The sequence below is a fragment of the Taudactylus pleione genome, unplaced genomic scaffold, assembly GCF_031769625.1.
Source record: "Taudactylus pleione unplaced genomic scaffold, aTauple2 ptg000199l, whole genome shotgun sequence".
Classification (NCBI taxonomy): Eukaryota; Metazoa; Chordata; class Amphibia; order Anura; family Myobatrachidae; genus Taudactylus; species Taudactylus pleione.
Window position 1 is genome coordinate 11,310,937 of NW_028284601.1, and position 16,652 is coordinate 11,327,588.

Genomic DNA, 16,652 nt, shown 5'->3' on the forward strand with positions numbered 1-16,652 from the left:
AGGGGAAAGGGGTAATACTGCACAGAGACATATGGACATATTTGACAGTCACAGTTGAGAACAGTGCAAGAGATTATTGACAACTATTAGTATTAAAAGAAATAGGATTATAATACATGCTACAGTAATCAGTATAACTGATCATAGTTATATACGAGTTAGTTTATATAGTAAGTGATTTATATCCAGACCATCCATATGAGGGATGAAATTACACAAATTAATGGCTATTTAACTTAATTATATCTAACATAAAATCCGCAATAAGAATATTGACTTTGAACTCTTTTACAGTCTTTTATTTAATTGTGAATATAATTATACTTGGTTTTATAGATAAAACACTGTACATTCATATAAGTCTAAACCATAAGCCTATTCTACATTGAAACAGGTAAAATGGGGTATTTATCAAAACTGGGAGAGAGATACTGAAATATTGTAAAAATAAATTCCCAACGAATCAGCTCCAAAAATGTAAATTGGAAGCTGATTGGTTAGTACTTTATTTCTCACAATTGTATCTCTCTCCCAGCTTTGATAAATACACCCCTCTGTATGTTGCCATCAATATCTAAGTTACAACAGGCATTCACAGCTTCAATAAGATACAATTCGTGAGTGAGCAATAAGATTTATCTCACTATTTACTGTATTTAGTACTTAGTATAGATTTATAATCAAGTTACTGCATACTAGAATAATGACCCAAATATTTATAGGTTTTGCCGCCTTCTGTTACTATCTTCCTAATAATTAATACATAAGCAATATATATATAAAATTTGTGTGGAAAATTCTCGTATGGAAGATTACTGACGCGCTGCCTTTTACTGCTATTGAATAAAGATATGTTTTAGTGAGATAGTGTGCACCCATTATACCTGCTTTACTGTCCTTTGTATCATGACTATTTAGGTCAGGAATAGCACCACCAGTTTACTAATATTTGTTTTATAAACGTATCATCTGGCATTCATCTCATTAGTTAATTCCTTTTTTACTGTGCGACTCATCCCTGTCTTTAGTATACATGTTTTTGCTAGATTAGAACTTTATCATTGGTACTAAATGTGGATTAAATGATCAGAAAGACAGGAATGCTCTTTAATATTTACCTGACCATGTCCAGTGTTCAACAGCTTGACAAAATCTCTAATATGTGATAAGAGGGTCAGGAATTTCTCATCCTCGTAGTCAAATCTCTCGCCAAACACAATGGAGCAAATAACATTGGAAACTGCCAATTGCAGTAGATATGCTGGGTCAAATGGAGTTCCTGTCATAAATATACAACCAGTTAGTCTTTCAATATAAAAAATAATATTCACATTAGCAATAAGTGAAAGAAGTACTGTACATGCCATTAATAAGATCATTGAGCACTTCTCCAAAAGTGGAACAGGACACAGTGAATCAAATGTGAGAGGTCTCTGGAGACCTTGATGTTTTTCTTTGGGTATCGGGACTCCCGGTTTCCTCATTCACTCTGCTCCTGTTCCGATGTCTGGCTGACTACTGCAATGCTCCTTCTCTACCGGCTTATGCCACTGGAGGACTGTGTGGCCATACTACTGAGTTCCCACTACATAGCAGAAGAGAGGTTACATATTCCTCTATCTCTCAACTGGAGAACCAGCTTGGGCCCACTGACATGAACCTTTGCACCTGCAGTTTATCTCTGTTCACATGGCACCCAGATAACAGGCTACATTGAGAGCTGTTAACAGACAGGTTTATTGAAGTGATTTAATGATGAATACTTCATTTTAATTTCAGAGTTTCTCATCACACATACAGATTTGTGGAGTGCATTGTAAATTCTTTGGTGACTATACATTTGGACAGTGAGTATTAATTTATAATTTCACCATTTGGACATTTTTTTTGTGGACATCTTCACATAACAGGGACTTCTTAGGAGTTTCTTATTATGCTCTAGTGTCTATGAATTGGTTTACATGCTATGAACACAGCATAACTTCACTGTATAATCCTGATTGAGACTGATTCTGAGCGGTTAGTTGTACCCATGTATATAGTACTGTATATAGGAACCAATCAGATTGTAGCTATTATCTTCTAGAAGGTGTTAGATAATGTTAAATAGACTCAGATTGGTTGCTATGGACAACATCTCTACTTATAAAAACCCACACTTTAGTAAATGTACCCCTAAGCCACCACTCCCAGTTAACTGGGGAAATAGAGTCATGATAAGTTGTTTGTGTATCAGATATAGCTATTTTTAAAAGAAGAAATCTGGTCTAATATAAAATATGTGTTTCTTTTCTGCTAAAAAAAGTTTAAACTGTGTGACATGTAAAACTTAAAAAGTATTCTATTTGCGACATCAGCATTGCTTGAACAATTTTCAATATGAGAAGTTAAGCTAGATCCATGGATTAAATATTTTTTATGAATACCTTTGAATCATCATTCATTATCTGCACACACCTTTGTTTTTCATAAATGTCTCCCCAAGACAACGGGCTTCATCCTGGATCCTCTCCTCAATGCTCCTCTTCCCCATTCCAAAATTCCTCATAGTCATGAGAGAGAATCGACGGATTATCTTCCATCTTTCTCCATTGCTCATTATGATGCCTAAAAATTTGAGCATTGTGTTTGGTTACTTTCAATTAAAGTATTATCCAAGATTAAATTCACCTTATATCGAAAATAGTCCAACACTTACCTCCACCCTGAATGTAGGAATAAATGACAGGAAGCAGTCAGGCATAAACAAAACATATTTATCATTATATATTATTCCTTTGATGTAATATTTTCCTTTACTCTGATCTTATCATGTTCAAAGATCATATATTTTCTCATTGCAAGTTTATCTACTATATAAAGTGAAAATTTGTCCTTCTTTCTTTCTATACAAATCCACAGTTTACAAGCCACGATAGTGAAATTTTACATACGAGCGCATTAAAACATAGCAGCGGCAGGTAAAAAAAATTTGAAATCGAAATTAATTACTGTTAATTTTTAATTAATGAAAAACCACAATTTTTGCATAGCATTCACCCTCTACAGGTCAGGTATGGAATTACAAAAGGATTTAGCTTATCTACTAATTTTTCTTTTCTATCTTCGCTACTAAATCAAAATTAATTACTGTGAATTTTTAATTAATTAAAACCACAACTTTTGCATAGCATTCGCCCTCTACAGGTCAGGTACTTCTGTCTTTCTATACAAATCCACAGTTTACAAGAGAAGATTGTGGACATTTTACGTATTAAAACAAGGTGGAGGCAACTAAAAAAATTTAAATGGAAATTAATTACTGTTCATTTTTAATTAACTAAAAACCACAATTTTTGCTGGACGCTCATTGTGGGGCCTCATGGCATATGGTTGGGGCATTGGAGCAAGCGTTTTGTGTTGTCATGTGTTGTCATTATCTTAATGTTTATTATCAAAGACAGTTTTTGCAGGCTTAGCCAGCATTCTCAGCTCCCTGACTATACCAAATTACACAATAACATTCACTTCTTTCTTCCAATTGTGTCAAAATTATGACTTTGCAGGGACCCTGCTGTACTGTGAGCTGCCAAAATATTACACATGGAATGCTTCTCCAAAAGTTTTGTCTGCGCAGAAAATAGGGAGTTGCTGTATATGGTCATCCTGGTATCAGAGCAACAGAAGCTCTTGGCCGTGTTTACACTGTCCTACAAATTTTTCATGCTTATATCTCCGAAGTTTGCTTTACACCATTACAGGTCCTACTTCCTTCAAGGACCTTAGGACTGTTGATGGGGAGGTTTGTCACACTTTTTGTAAGGCCTGTCTAAGGAGAGGTTGGTTGGAGGATGATGTGTAATCAAACATTCTTAAAATCCCAGGCAACACCAGGTACTCCAGCTAGTTTTACATATATTTTACTTTTGTTTTATCTTTATATGTTTGATTTTAATCTACTATGATTTAGTGTTTCTGGGGATAAATCACACATTTACTAATACTTAAAAAATAAATCAAAGATTGTCTGCTAGTAAATGTGTAGTTTTGCCCCAGAAATACACCATCGATGTTGATCGATTGTCATTTATATTAAATCAATCAAAATCAATTATAATCAACCTTTAGTAAATAGGCAAATTTAATAAAGTTATTTTCCTATATCTCCCATGGTCCCATCATTTCCAACTAAAAAATCTGCCTTTAACATTTTCTATGGGGTCTATTCAATATGAAATATACCAAGTTCCAGAATGCAAAGCATTCCAGAGCTTGGCCAGACAAATAAAGACTCGGTCCTCAGGAACCCAAACGTTGCATGTTTTCCAGGACTCCTCACAGAATCACAAGTGAAATCATTAGCTCCACCTGTGGACCTTTAAAAATGTGTCAGTAAGTAATGAATACACATGTGCATCTGCTAGGTAACCTGGAAAATGTGAGCTGTGTGGGGTCCTGAGGACAGAGTTTGAGAACCGTTGCACTAGGCAAAAATTATTTTTATATTTCTCAAAGGAGATCCAGACAATATTAATAACAATATTTATACTTTTCTGGTGATGATACCTAATTTATTATAGTTTCAAGAAAAACAAGAAAAAAAAGAGTAGGTATTTTGGGTGCACACTGTCTCATTAAAACATAACACTTATTGGGCATTCTTAAAATATAGTCAGCAAATAATTAAAAACTACAGGATAGAAGTTAAATATATAGTGTGATTAAAAAAAAGATATGTGTCATTACGTGTGCCACTAAATTTCTGCAAGTTCAAGATAGTTTGCTTGAAATTTATTTTCTATAAGAATATATCTACCTAATAATAAATATTTTTATTTGTTATATATATATATATATATATATATATATGTATATATATATATATTAGGGATATGCAGGCTCGGATAGGTTTGAGCTTGCACGCCGAGTTCGGATTTTTCCCTCCAAAAAACGGGACTCAGAAAGAGGCAAAATGTCATTGTGCATGGACAAACATCATATTTCTTGCAACAAGTTAGTTAAAATACTCTTTGTCAACTGTCATCTGGATTCCTTCCCTGACAACTGCGGTACAGTGAGCAATGAGCACGGCTAGCGATTCCACCAAGACCTTCAGCAATAGAAGGTACATATTAGGGGAGATTGATGCTTGCTGACTACTGTTGATCAGTGACAAAAGTTGTCCCAGAAGAAGAGTACAAGTGACAAAGAGAAAGCATTCTCATAAATAGGCCACTCTTTTAGATAGTAAATTTGGTTGCTTTATGTTGTTCCATTTTGAGTTCTTAATTGTGTTTGATTGAATTGAAACAACACTTATGTAAGTTGTATCAAGAAAATATGAGATTCTAGTAATATTGCTTTTCACTATAACTATATTACTGTAGTACATACAGTATAATGTACGTAATGTAGCCCCATAAATAGAGCTAATAAAAACATTCTAAAGTCATATTCGTTTTTCTTTACCTCAAATTAGTATAGTATGACTATTTTTAGAAAGGAAACAAAGTTATAGGGCCAAATGTAATAGGGTGAGAGTTTAGAAATATGAGCATTTAGCAGTAAACACTCACAGTATTACATTGGTTGACTTGAATTTTCAAAATGGGAAAACATCTGGATGAGAGTTTAATCATGAGAGTTTTTTGAGACTCAAAAACATGCGAGTTTGCATGTTCTCAGACTCTATTACAGTGGCCCAGTTCAAAAGTGTGAGAGTCTTCTCCCACATCTAAACTCAAATCCTATTGCATTTGGCAAAGAAATGCGCTTTGTGTTAAGCATTGAATAGATCACAGGTTCTCAAACTTGGTCCTCAGGACCCCAAACATTGAATGCTTTCCAGGTCTCACCACTTAAACACAAGTGAAACAATTAGCTCCATCTGTGGATGTTTTAAAATGTGTCAGTGAGTAATGAATACACCTGTGCAACCTGATTCAGACCTGCTCGCGAGCGCTATGCACTCGCAAGCGGGTCGATGGTGGTCCAGTGCACATGCGCACAACGGAGCCGGCTCTGTTGTGCGTGTGCACGAGACCTGGATAGCGACGGGCAATCCGTTGCTCTGGGTCTCGTACCAAAGGGGGCATGCTGTCGATGTTGAGTGACAGCATGCCCCCTTTGGTGGGCAGGCCGGGGGCATGGCTGCCCAGATGGAGTTGTTCCCATGGGAATGCCTACCATCTGGGGCCGGCCCCACTGACATCACAAGTGATGTCAGTGGGAGTGCTTTCGGCTCTTAGAGCCGAAAGCACTCTGGGGCTTGAGGCAATAAGACCCTACAACAAGGGTCTCGTCTCAAGCCCGATGGTCGCGATGGTCTTGACCATCGCAACCATCTTCCTGGCCGCTCGCTATAGCTGTGGGTGGTCACCCACAGCTTTGCGAGTGGCCAGGAGGCCGCTCTAAAAAAACAAGAAGGACGGCCCTGATTCAGAGCGAGCGCTCTGTCAGAGCATCCGGCTCTAAATCAAGGCCTGTGTGCGGTCCTGAATACCGAGTTTGAAAACCACTAGAATAGATAGATACAATCCATGGAGACTTGTCTGCTATAAAAAAACATGAAAATATGCAAAAGATTTAAAAGAAAATGGAGAGGCCCCACCAAATTGTTAACCACCCACAAGCCTTTAATCTTAGGCAAGTAGTGAAAAATTATTGGGATAAATTCCCCCCCCCTTTTTTTTTTCAATAGCCAGCGCTATGCTTTACCAGCCAGGCAGGGCTGATGGCACTATTGCAGGGGGAACACTTTAATGGGATCTCCCCCAATAGTGCCAACCAGCTATACTCCAGTCAGCACACGGCTGGAATCCTTTGGGAATAGGGGCCCACAAAAAAGTAGCCCCCCTAAGTACAACTTGCCCTGTTCTGATAGAACTTATTAGCCACAATCCTTGGCCATTGGTTGTGAGATTAATATACTTCTTTGCTGGTGCACTACAGGTTCCAGCTAGCCATGTCTTGGAAAATTTCACTGAATAACCACAGGTGTCAATATTCTCTAGAAGACAACTGTTGGCAACTTTTGTGCACCTATACAAAAAATACAGGACATACACAACATAGAGGAAATTCAGAAACAATTTAACATATTACAGGGTTGATGCAGCCATTTTTTTATTATAATCTCCAAGAATTATTTATCCTACCCACAAAGAACCAGGGAAGACAGCCATCTTGGGCACACTACATAGATTATAATGTGTGAGATAAGTAATACATGGAAGTAAGACGTATACAGGTAAATAAAAATGGTCAAATATGATATGCACTGCATGAGTAGTTGCACATGTTGTTCATCCTGCCCATGAAAGTACCAGTTGAGACAGCCATCTGGGGTTTACTATATAGGATACAGTTGGCAGGTTGTGCAGTTATATACTGAGTGGGCTTTTGATGCAGAGAGTGGCAACAAAGGCAGAGGAAGAACCCTTTGTGGGGGCACAACATTCAAAATAGAAAATAATAAAATATAACTTTTAATAAATATGTTCTAAAAAAAGATTAGTTTGGTATATGTTTCACGTGAAGAAAAGGAGCACATTATCTAAATTGCTGCAACACTGATTTGACGTATATATGTGAGTTTCAGGAAAGTGGAAAAGAGAGCTTCAGTAAAGTAATAATAATCCAAACCACATAAAGATGGTTCACCAATCCAGGGCTGAAATCACAATGGTCGCAAATTCATGTTGCAAGGAGAAAAAATCTCAAATACTTATACAATTTAAGTCCTATCTCAAAGCAAAAATAGTAATGTACTTGCCGGGGGTCTGGTAACAAACAAGACTTCTGCATGCTAACTAGCTACGTGAACCACAGCAAGAACATAGAACCATCTTTATGTGGTTTGGATTATTATTACTTTACTGAAGCTCTCTTCCATTTTCCTGAAATACTCACATATATAAATTAAATCAGTGTTGCAGCGATTTAGATAATGTGCTTCTTTTCTTCTGTATTTCACGTGAAACATGTACCAAAATAATCTTTTTTGGAACGTATTTATTAAAAGTTATATTTTTTAATTTTCCATTTTGAAAGTTGTGCCCCCACAAAGGGTTCTTCCTTTCCTTTTGTTGTCACTATCTGCATCAAAAGCCCACGGTACTGCTGTTAACCCAGGGGAGCACCACCAACCCACATAATTATTAGCTGGATTCTAGCATTCCATCGTAGATCTATAAATTGGTTTACAAATGTATTAGTATACACACATTTAAAACACTTAATCCTGTGCAGGATACCCCAACCTTTTTGTCAAATAAGGTTGTGCAATTAGTAGAAGTATAACATACAGTGGGGAATTATATGAAAAATATATACTTTAGATATCAACACAGGAAAGGGACTGTGATGTGGTACATGAATATATATGAAAAGCAGTCAGTATACTGTAGGAAGAAGTACATAGTAACAACAGAATAATAACAAAGATAGCAAGAAAAATGAGTGAGGACAAATTGCAAAAAATAGTAATAACACATTGTTATACAAAGATGGTTAGAAATACCAGATGAAGTATTGGGCACTTCAGATCCTAAAGCCAATTGCAGATCATTTGCGGACACTGCTTTCCAGTAGGAATGAATGGGAGCACTCTGATTGGTCAGGGCATGGCAGCTCTATTCAATAGTGTGGATTCTCTGTATTTTTACTGCGGACATGAGTTTACTAATTCAGCAGGATGCAATCCTGCCAGACAACCACTGCAATTGCACCGCTGTTGATAACCTGCCACTTAAATATCCCACTTGGTCTCTATGTACTATGTAGTTTGATAGTGCAGGACCATATGCTCACCTGAGTTGTTGCAGTGTGTTTACTCATGCCATTCCAGATTTCCAGACGTGAGGACTTCCAAACCATTGAGAGTTAGCCTCAAGTATCCTTAGCTAGCCAGTAAAATAAAGATCATTACATTTCACCAATCATAAACTTACCACATACTTCATGACAAACCTTGAATTAAAGGAGCTCAACAATTCCATCACTTGTTTTTTTTAAATCTTATTCTAAAGAGCAATTTCATTAGAATCTTCTGAGTTGACCCTTTGGAATAAATGTCAGCCATGGGTTGTAATGTGACCTTGTAAAATGTACATACTTATGATTATCCACAACTTTATGTAATATGTTTTAAAATCTTATTCTAAAGAGCAATTTCATTAGAACCTTCTGAGTTGACCCTTTGGAATAAATGTCAGCCATGGGTTGTAATGTGACCTAGTAAAATGTACATACTTATGATTATCCACAACTTTGTGTAATATGTTTTTATTAAAAAAAAGTCTAAAAATATGAAATCATAGTGATATGCGAATTGGAAATGAAAAGTGTTAGGATGGAATGCAATTATCTGTGAGAATTGACGTCTCCTAACACAGTAGCCTAATATTGATAATTTTCCAAGCATCTTAATAGAGTGAAAGGGAACATTGGGGATAATGTTGGTTGCAAGCGTTCCAACAGCCCAGAGAGCATAACAATGGCACTTCATGGACATTGGTTGGATTTGAATTCCCGCCTTTGAATTTGAAATTAAGAATGAAGGACAAATCATGCAGCTTATTCCTGTGCATCATATACAACAGATGTAATTTCCTCATACATGATACCAATAAGCACCCGATTTACACCCTTATAATTACCCACTATGACTGCTGCAACTCCATCTGTTTGGTTTGCTAGTGACAATACTACACCACATCAATTTTCCGTAAACTTAAGAAGGAATTTCATGATGTTGAGATTTTACATTGAAATCCCTCCATAATTCTTGATCACCGTAAATTTTCCCCTCACCCATAAATTCTCTACCAGTCACCCTCTGCACTCTCATCACCTCTGCCCATGCATTGCTGCACGGCATCTACTACATAGCTACCCTTCTTTGGATCTCTATTCTCAGCCCTATCAGACTATCTTCATTTTTTATTATGATCCCCTCAACATACAGCACTGCATAAAACATTTACATTATATAAAGGAAATAAATCTCATAAGTAAGATTTTACCATGGATAATCTATCTAATGAATAACCTGACAGCATTAAAAAGACTTTAAGACTTCCAAATTAAATTTTTCAGGTAGGATTGGTCAAGAATAATGTTTTCAATTATTGCCTATTGCAGCCGCCATAGCTGAAGCAGATTTCTTAGAGTCTGTAGAACTCCCTGATATAAGGAGGATCAATGTGCTTGATGCAGATCTTGGATCGCAGAATTCATTGCAACACACATCAGAATATGTCAACCAAGTATCCAAAATGGGCAGCAAACCTCAATCAGTACAAAGCATGCATTCAGATTTCATCAGTGAAACAAGCCAAATACACTATGCAGCACCCCCACTAGTCAACAGTGAACTGCAAACTTGCAAACAAGAGAATTCTAGACACAGGGAACCCATGAGAGACTACTCTCCCCACACCAGGTGTCTGAATCATGAATGATACAAGCCAACAGGAACCATACAATCCTAACAGGTATGACCACGCACCTTTTACCCACCATGTTAATGCACAATCAGCATCTCCTACAGCCAATCAAGACACATTAGACTTCGCCAAGTTTCTTGCTCACCGTGAGCTGGTCACAAATGGACTCTCAAAGTTCAATGATCACCCTGAGAGTTTCAGAGCCTGGCAATCCTCTTTCCAAAATGTAATCAGAGGGTTAGGCCTTTCACATAGCGAAGAGACAGACCTTTTAATCAAATGGCATTGGAATGAATCCGCTGAACATGCTAGAAGGATAAGAGTAATCAATATTAACCACCTTGAGAATGGCCTTTAAAAAGATCTGGGATGGATTAAATGAGTGCTACAGCTCACCAGAGATAATAGAAAGTGCACTATTCAAAAGAATTGATGATTTTCCTAGGTTACCTGACAAAAGCCATCAGAGACTAAGAGAATTAAGTGACCTACTAATGGAGCTTCAAGTAGCTAAGTCTGAGGAAGACTTACCAGGACTTACCTTCCTTGACACAGTCAGAGGCATTAACCCTATAGTGCAAAAGATACCTTACAATCTGCAGGAGCAATGGCTCACCCATGGTTCCAAATATAAGCAGCGGCACAGCGTGCCATTTCAACCATTCTCTGTTTTTGTGGACTTCGTGCACCAACAAGCTATGACCAGGAATTATCCTAGTTTTGCCTTTACCCTGACGAGCTAAACCCCTACTCTACTTAGCCCCTGCAAAATGTCAGTCGCAGTTCACAAGACTAATGTGCACTATACAGATTCTTCCCACAGGTCTACTCGTCAAGAGAACAAAGATAAAGATCCTGCCAAGCAGTGTCCCCTGCATAACAAACCGCATCCTCTCCTGAAATGCAGAGCCTTCAGACAAAAGTTCCTGGAGAACCGCAAAGCATTCCTAAGAGAAAACAGCGTCTGCTACAAGTGCTGCTCTTCTACAACCCATCTTGCCAAGGATTGTAAGGTTAGTACTAACTGCATAGAATGTCACAGCACAGAACACAACACAGCTCTACATCCTGGACCTTCCCCATTGTCTTTACAACACAATTATGATGACACAGAGGATGGCGGGGAGCTCAGTGTGGAGCAAAGAGACACTACTGCAGTCATACCAGAGATAACTTCACAATGTACTGAAGTCTGCAAAGACACTATTAGAGGCAGATCTTGCTCCAAAATCTGTTTAGTCAGAGTCTACCCCTACAGCCAATCAGAGACAGCTGTCAAACTTTATGCAATCCTAGATGACCAAAGCAACAAGTCTCTAGCTAGATCAACATTCTTTGAGACCTTTAATTTCAAAGGACCCAGCACTCCATACTCCTTAAGAACTTGTGCAGGGAGTTTTGAGACAATGGGCAGAGGAGCAATTGGCTATCAAGTTGAGTCTATAGACGGAAATACATGCCTTCCCTTACCCACTATCACTGAATGCAATGAGATCCCTGATAATAGGTCTGAAATCCCTACACCAGATGCAGCTATCCATCATGCACATTTGAAATATATAGCAGATCTGATACCAGAACTGGACCCACTAACCCAGATAATTCTACTCATACGGAGAGATATCTTACGAGTCCACAAAGCCAGAGGTCAGATAAATAGTCCACACAATGCTCCTTATGCTCAAAGATTAGACCTAGGATGGGTCATAATAGGAGAAGTATGTATTGGAAATGTGCATAAACCAGCTACTGTCAACAGCATGCTTACCTGTACTTTAGAAAATGGGCACCCTTCTCCATTTCAACCATGTCACAATCACTTCCTCATAAAGGAACTACCACACTGCACTCTCATGGACTCTCCTAGTGACTACCACATCTGTGACAGCTACCAAGAATATATGGGTGAATAGTCTTCCAAAGAACAAAAAAGGATGACAAAGTCACAATGTTTCTTTCTGGAAAATCTATTCCTGGAAATGATGAAAAAGGGACTATTCAAAGATGATGCCAACAGTTGGGTTGCACCTCTACCTTTTAAAACATACAGACAGCGCCTATCTAATAACAGAGAACAAGTACTTAAATGCTTCTGTCATGCTGAGTGGGTGGGTTTTTGAAAGCCGAGGTCTGAGGCTGTGGGAGGAGGCGAAGGCGAGGGGCCTGGACGTATGATCTCCGCATCCACAAGTTTTGGTCATTGGCTAGACCTAGTCAATGGTGCGGAGTCTAACTCACAAGGAGGTGTTTGCCAGTGACCCCTCCAAGCGGGATATGGGCTTGTGCAGCTCCCTGTAAGCAGGTCACGGTCCTTGGACTTGGTGTCCAAGGCCTGCAGGGAAAAGAGAATCAAAAACACCCATGGCCCAAGGGTAATGCCTGGAATAGGCATGTGGGGAGTGGGATAGAACTCCTGGCTGGAGAAAGGCACTGGAGGTGCTGGCTAGAGAGGTGTGGAGATTTATTGGTAAGCTAAAGTAACAGCTGGATATCCCACGAAGTATATACTAGATTGCCGGCTGAAGATCATGCACTAGGGTGCAATGAGATGAAGGGTTAACCTGCACACAGGCTGTGATGGTGAAAGCACTGTGATGAGATGAAGGGTTAACTTGCAAACAGGCTATGATGGTAAAGGCTCTGCGATGAGATGAAGGGTTAACTTGCACACAGGCTGTGGTGGTTAAAGCACTGCGGTGAGATGAAGGGTTAACTTGCACACAGGCTGTGATGGTAAAAGCACTGTGATGAGATGGAGGGTTAACTTGCACACAGGCTGTTGATTAGTAAAGGCACTGTGGTGAGATGGAGGTTAAACTTGCACACAGGCTGTTGATTAGTAAAGGCACTGTGGTGAGATGGAGGTTAAACTTGCACACAGGCTGTTGATTAGTAAAGGCACTGTGGATAGATGGAGGTTAGCTTTCACACAGGCTGCTGATAGTAAAGGCACTGTGATGAGATAGCTCAGAAACTCTGGAAGAAACACACTGGAAGCACGGGAACCTGGAACGAGACTCCTCTAGTTACACTAGCGGTGACAATGATTGTTCAGGCAACTACCTGGAGCACAGGAGCCGGATATATACCCCTGGAAGCCTGCTGATATGCCCACAGCATCAGCTGACCAGCCGGGACACTCAGGGAAGGAAGTACTGACATAGGGAAAGTGTCATGGTGGCGCCAATGATGGAAACTGCGATCCCCGCTCACCGGGTCGCCTGACACTACAGCTACAGGGTGAATGCTCAGCTCCTCCTATGTCACCGCGCCTGCCACCCGACTGCCCGGGAAGTCAGAGGAAGCCAGCGGGACGGTAAGGGACGGCCGATCCCCGGCTGAACTCTGACAGCTTCTCTTCACTAAATCTCAACTTTCACAGGAAACCAGAAATGAAAGATCACTTCTTCTCTTTCATGGACAAAATATTTGAGAATGGGAGCTATCTCAGCATAACCATTCTTAAAGACACCGACGAATGCTGGTACCAATGTTTGGATTATACCACCGAAAGAAACCAGGTCAGATCAGGGTCGTGTTTGATTCCAGTGCCAAGTTCGAAGGCATCTCCTTAAATTATGTCCTCCTGACAGGACCAGACCTTAGCAACAAACTCCATGGAGTACTCATACGTTTCCATAAGGACTCTATTGCCTTCACAGCTGACATTCAACAAATGTTTCATTGCTTCCTCGTGAGGGAAAGTGACAGGAATTTCCTAAAATTCCTTTGGTTCAGAGACAATGACCCTTCTAAAGATATTGTAGAGTACTGCATGAGGGTGTACATCTTTGGTAACAGCCCTTCCCCTGCAGTTGCCATCTACGGACTCAGATGTTCAGCTCAATAGGGCGAGCTAGAATATGGTTCTGATGTTAGATAACTTGTGGAAAAATATTTCTATGTAGATGACTGTTTAAAATCTATGCCAACGGATGAGACAGCAATCAGCTTCCTCAAGAGAGCTCAGGAAATGCTTGCCTGCTCTAATCTCAGGCTTCACAAAATAGCTTCCAAAAGCAAAAGAGTGATGGAAGCCTTCCCTTCTCAAGATCATACCAGTGATTTAAGGTATTTAGATTTAGGAACTGATTCTCCACCAGCTCAACACAGCCTTGGACTCTTATGGGACTTAAAATCCAACTCCTTTACCTTCCAAGTGAACAGTGAGGAAAGACCCTGCACCCGCAGAGGTGTTTTATCCATTATAAACAGCTTGTATGACCCCTTAGGATTTGCTGCTCCTGCCACTATCCAAGGTAAAGCCTTGCTCAGAGACCTAACCTGCTGGTCATCTGACTGGGATGCGCCACTGTCTCCTCAGAAAAGATATTTGTGGGAGGAGTGGAAAAGTTCTCTGTCCACCTTAACCAACCTTTATATTACATGTTCATATGCTCCTGTGCCTTCTACAGAAGTACAAAACCAGAGACTATGTGTATTTTCTGATGCTTCAATCCAAGCAATTGCCGCTGTTGCATATCTTAAAATTGTGGATATTAGAGGTCAGTGTCATATTGGTTTTATCATGGGGAAAGCAAAGTTAGCACCACTTCCAGAGCATACCATACCCAGGCTAGAACTTTGTGCTGCAGTGCTAGCTGTAGAATATAGCTGAGCTAATTTCATCTTAGTTGCCAATTGATCTCTCGGTAGCAGAATTCTACACAGACAGTAAAGTAGTGTTAGGATACATCTGCAATAAGAAAAGGTGATTCCATGTTTACGGCAGCAACTGCGTGCTATGGATCAGAAGATCCATCATTCCAAAACAGCGGCACTATGTGTCTACCACTCAACATCCTGCAGATCATGTTACAAGAGCCATCTCAGCCAGTCTCCTTAAAGACACTTCATGGCTCAGAGGACTGGAGTTCTTATACGAAACAGATGGGAACAATCCTGTAGGTGACATATTTGAGCTAGTAGATGCAGATACAGATGTGGAAATCCATCCACAAGTGACTACGATTCATACCATGATCTCACATTGTAAACTTGAGCCACACAGATTCCAAAGATTCTCAACTTGGAAATCACTTCTTAGAGCAATTACCTGCCTAACTCATATAGCCCATTCATTTAAATGTGCCACATCTCTAAGGGTGAATGAATGTAAAAGGTTGGCATCACTGTCAAAATATTTATGCAACCAAAGAGTTACAACTTCAGTCAAACATCAACACTAAAGGTGTAGAGGGATACCTCAGTGAGCAAAGTTGTACATGGACTTTCAACCCACCTCATTCTTCTCATATGAGAGGTACATGGGAAAGGATGATTGGCATCATACACAGAATCCTTGATTTCATATTCCTGTAAGTAGGTACTGCAAGACTTACTTATGAGAGTTTAACAACTTTCATGGCTGAAGTCTCAGCTATTGTCAATGCCAGACCTCTGACTTCAGTTTCTAATGACCCAGAAGATCCACTTCTACTTACTCCTGCTACTCTTCTTACTCAGAAGACTGGAACTATCTATGCTCCTTCCGGAGAGTTCAGCAACAAAGACTTATTCAAATGACAATGGAGGCAAGTTCAAAGTCTAGCAAACACCTTTTGGGACAGGTGGAAAAGACAATATATATCTACCCTGCAGCCAAGGACCAAGTGGCAAGTTGCCAAACCCAACCTAAAACCTGGTGACATTGTGCTTGTCAGAGATTGCCAGTCACAACGTAACTAGTCTCCTTTAAGTCTCGTCAACAAAACGTTCCCAAGCAAGGATGGGAAAGTTCGTAAAGTCAAAGTCAAGATTTGTAAGCAAGGAGAGGCTAAGCTGTTTCTCAGACAAATGTCTGAACTGTTTTTACTGTTACCTACTTAGAGTTTGTGGTATCAGCGATACCAGATGGGGAGTGTCATGCCTTCAGCATAGGGTTTGTTAATCCATCTCACTTCTGTTACAATAATTCACATTAGCAGCCCCACCTAGTGGTCAGGACAGTAGCATCTTAAATCTGATCAATTTTGTCCTTCTCAAGATGCCATAGCAGTCTAGCAATGCACTCTGGGCTAAAGGAGCTGTAAGCAGCCATTTTTTATTTTCACATGGTCCTAGGCAGACATCTCATATGCTCAACCCTGGTATAGCATCCAATGGTGAGTTTCTAAGCTTTAACTGTGCCATCATAGATCTGCTTAGCCAGTTATGTATGTTAGCTGTACTATGTCGCACTGCAGCCATACCTTGCATACTGTATTACTTCATGCTGTTTGCATA

General features: G+C 39.5%; 1 protein-coding gene across 1 annotated transcript in view; it reads right to left on the reverse strand.

Annotated features, from left to right (window-relative positions):
• Window positions 1-16,652, reverse strand: part of LOC148518792 (cytochrome P450 2C55-like) — a 34,174-nt gene that overhangs the window by 13,830 nt on the left and 3,692 nt on the right. The window contains exons 3-4 of the mRNA XM_088477117.1: window positions 2,458-2,607; window positions 1,119-1,279 (exon numbers count right to left, since the gene is read on the reverse strand). Of these exons, the coding sequence (XP_088333243.1) occupies window positions 1,119-1,279; window positions 2,458-2,607 (311 nt within the window). The remainder of the gene's footprint in view (window positions 1-1,118; window positions 1,280-2,457; window positions 2,608-16,652) is intronic.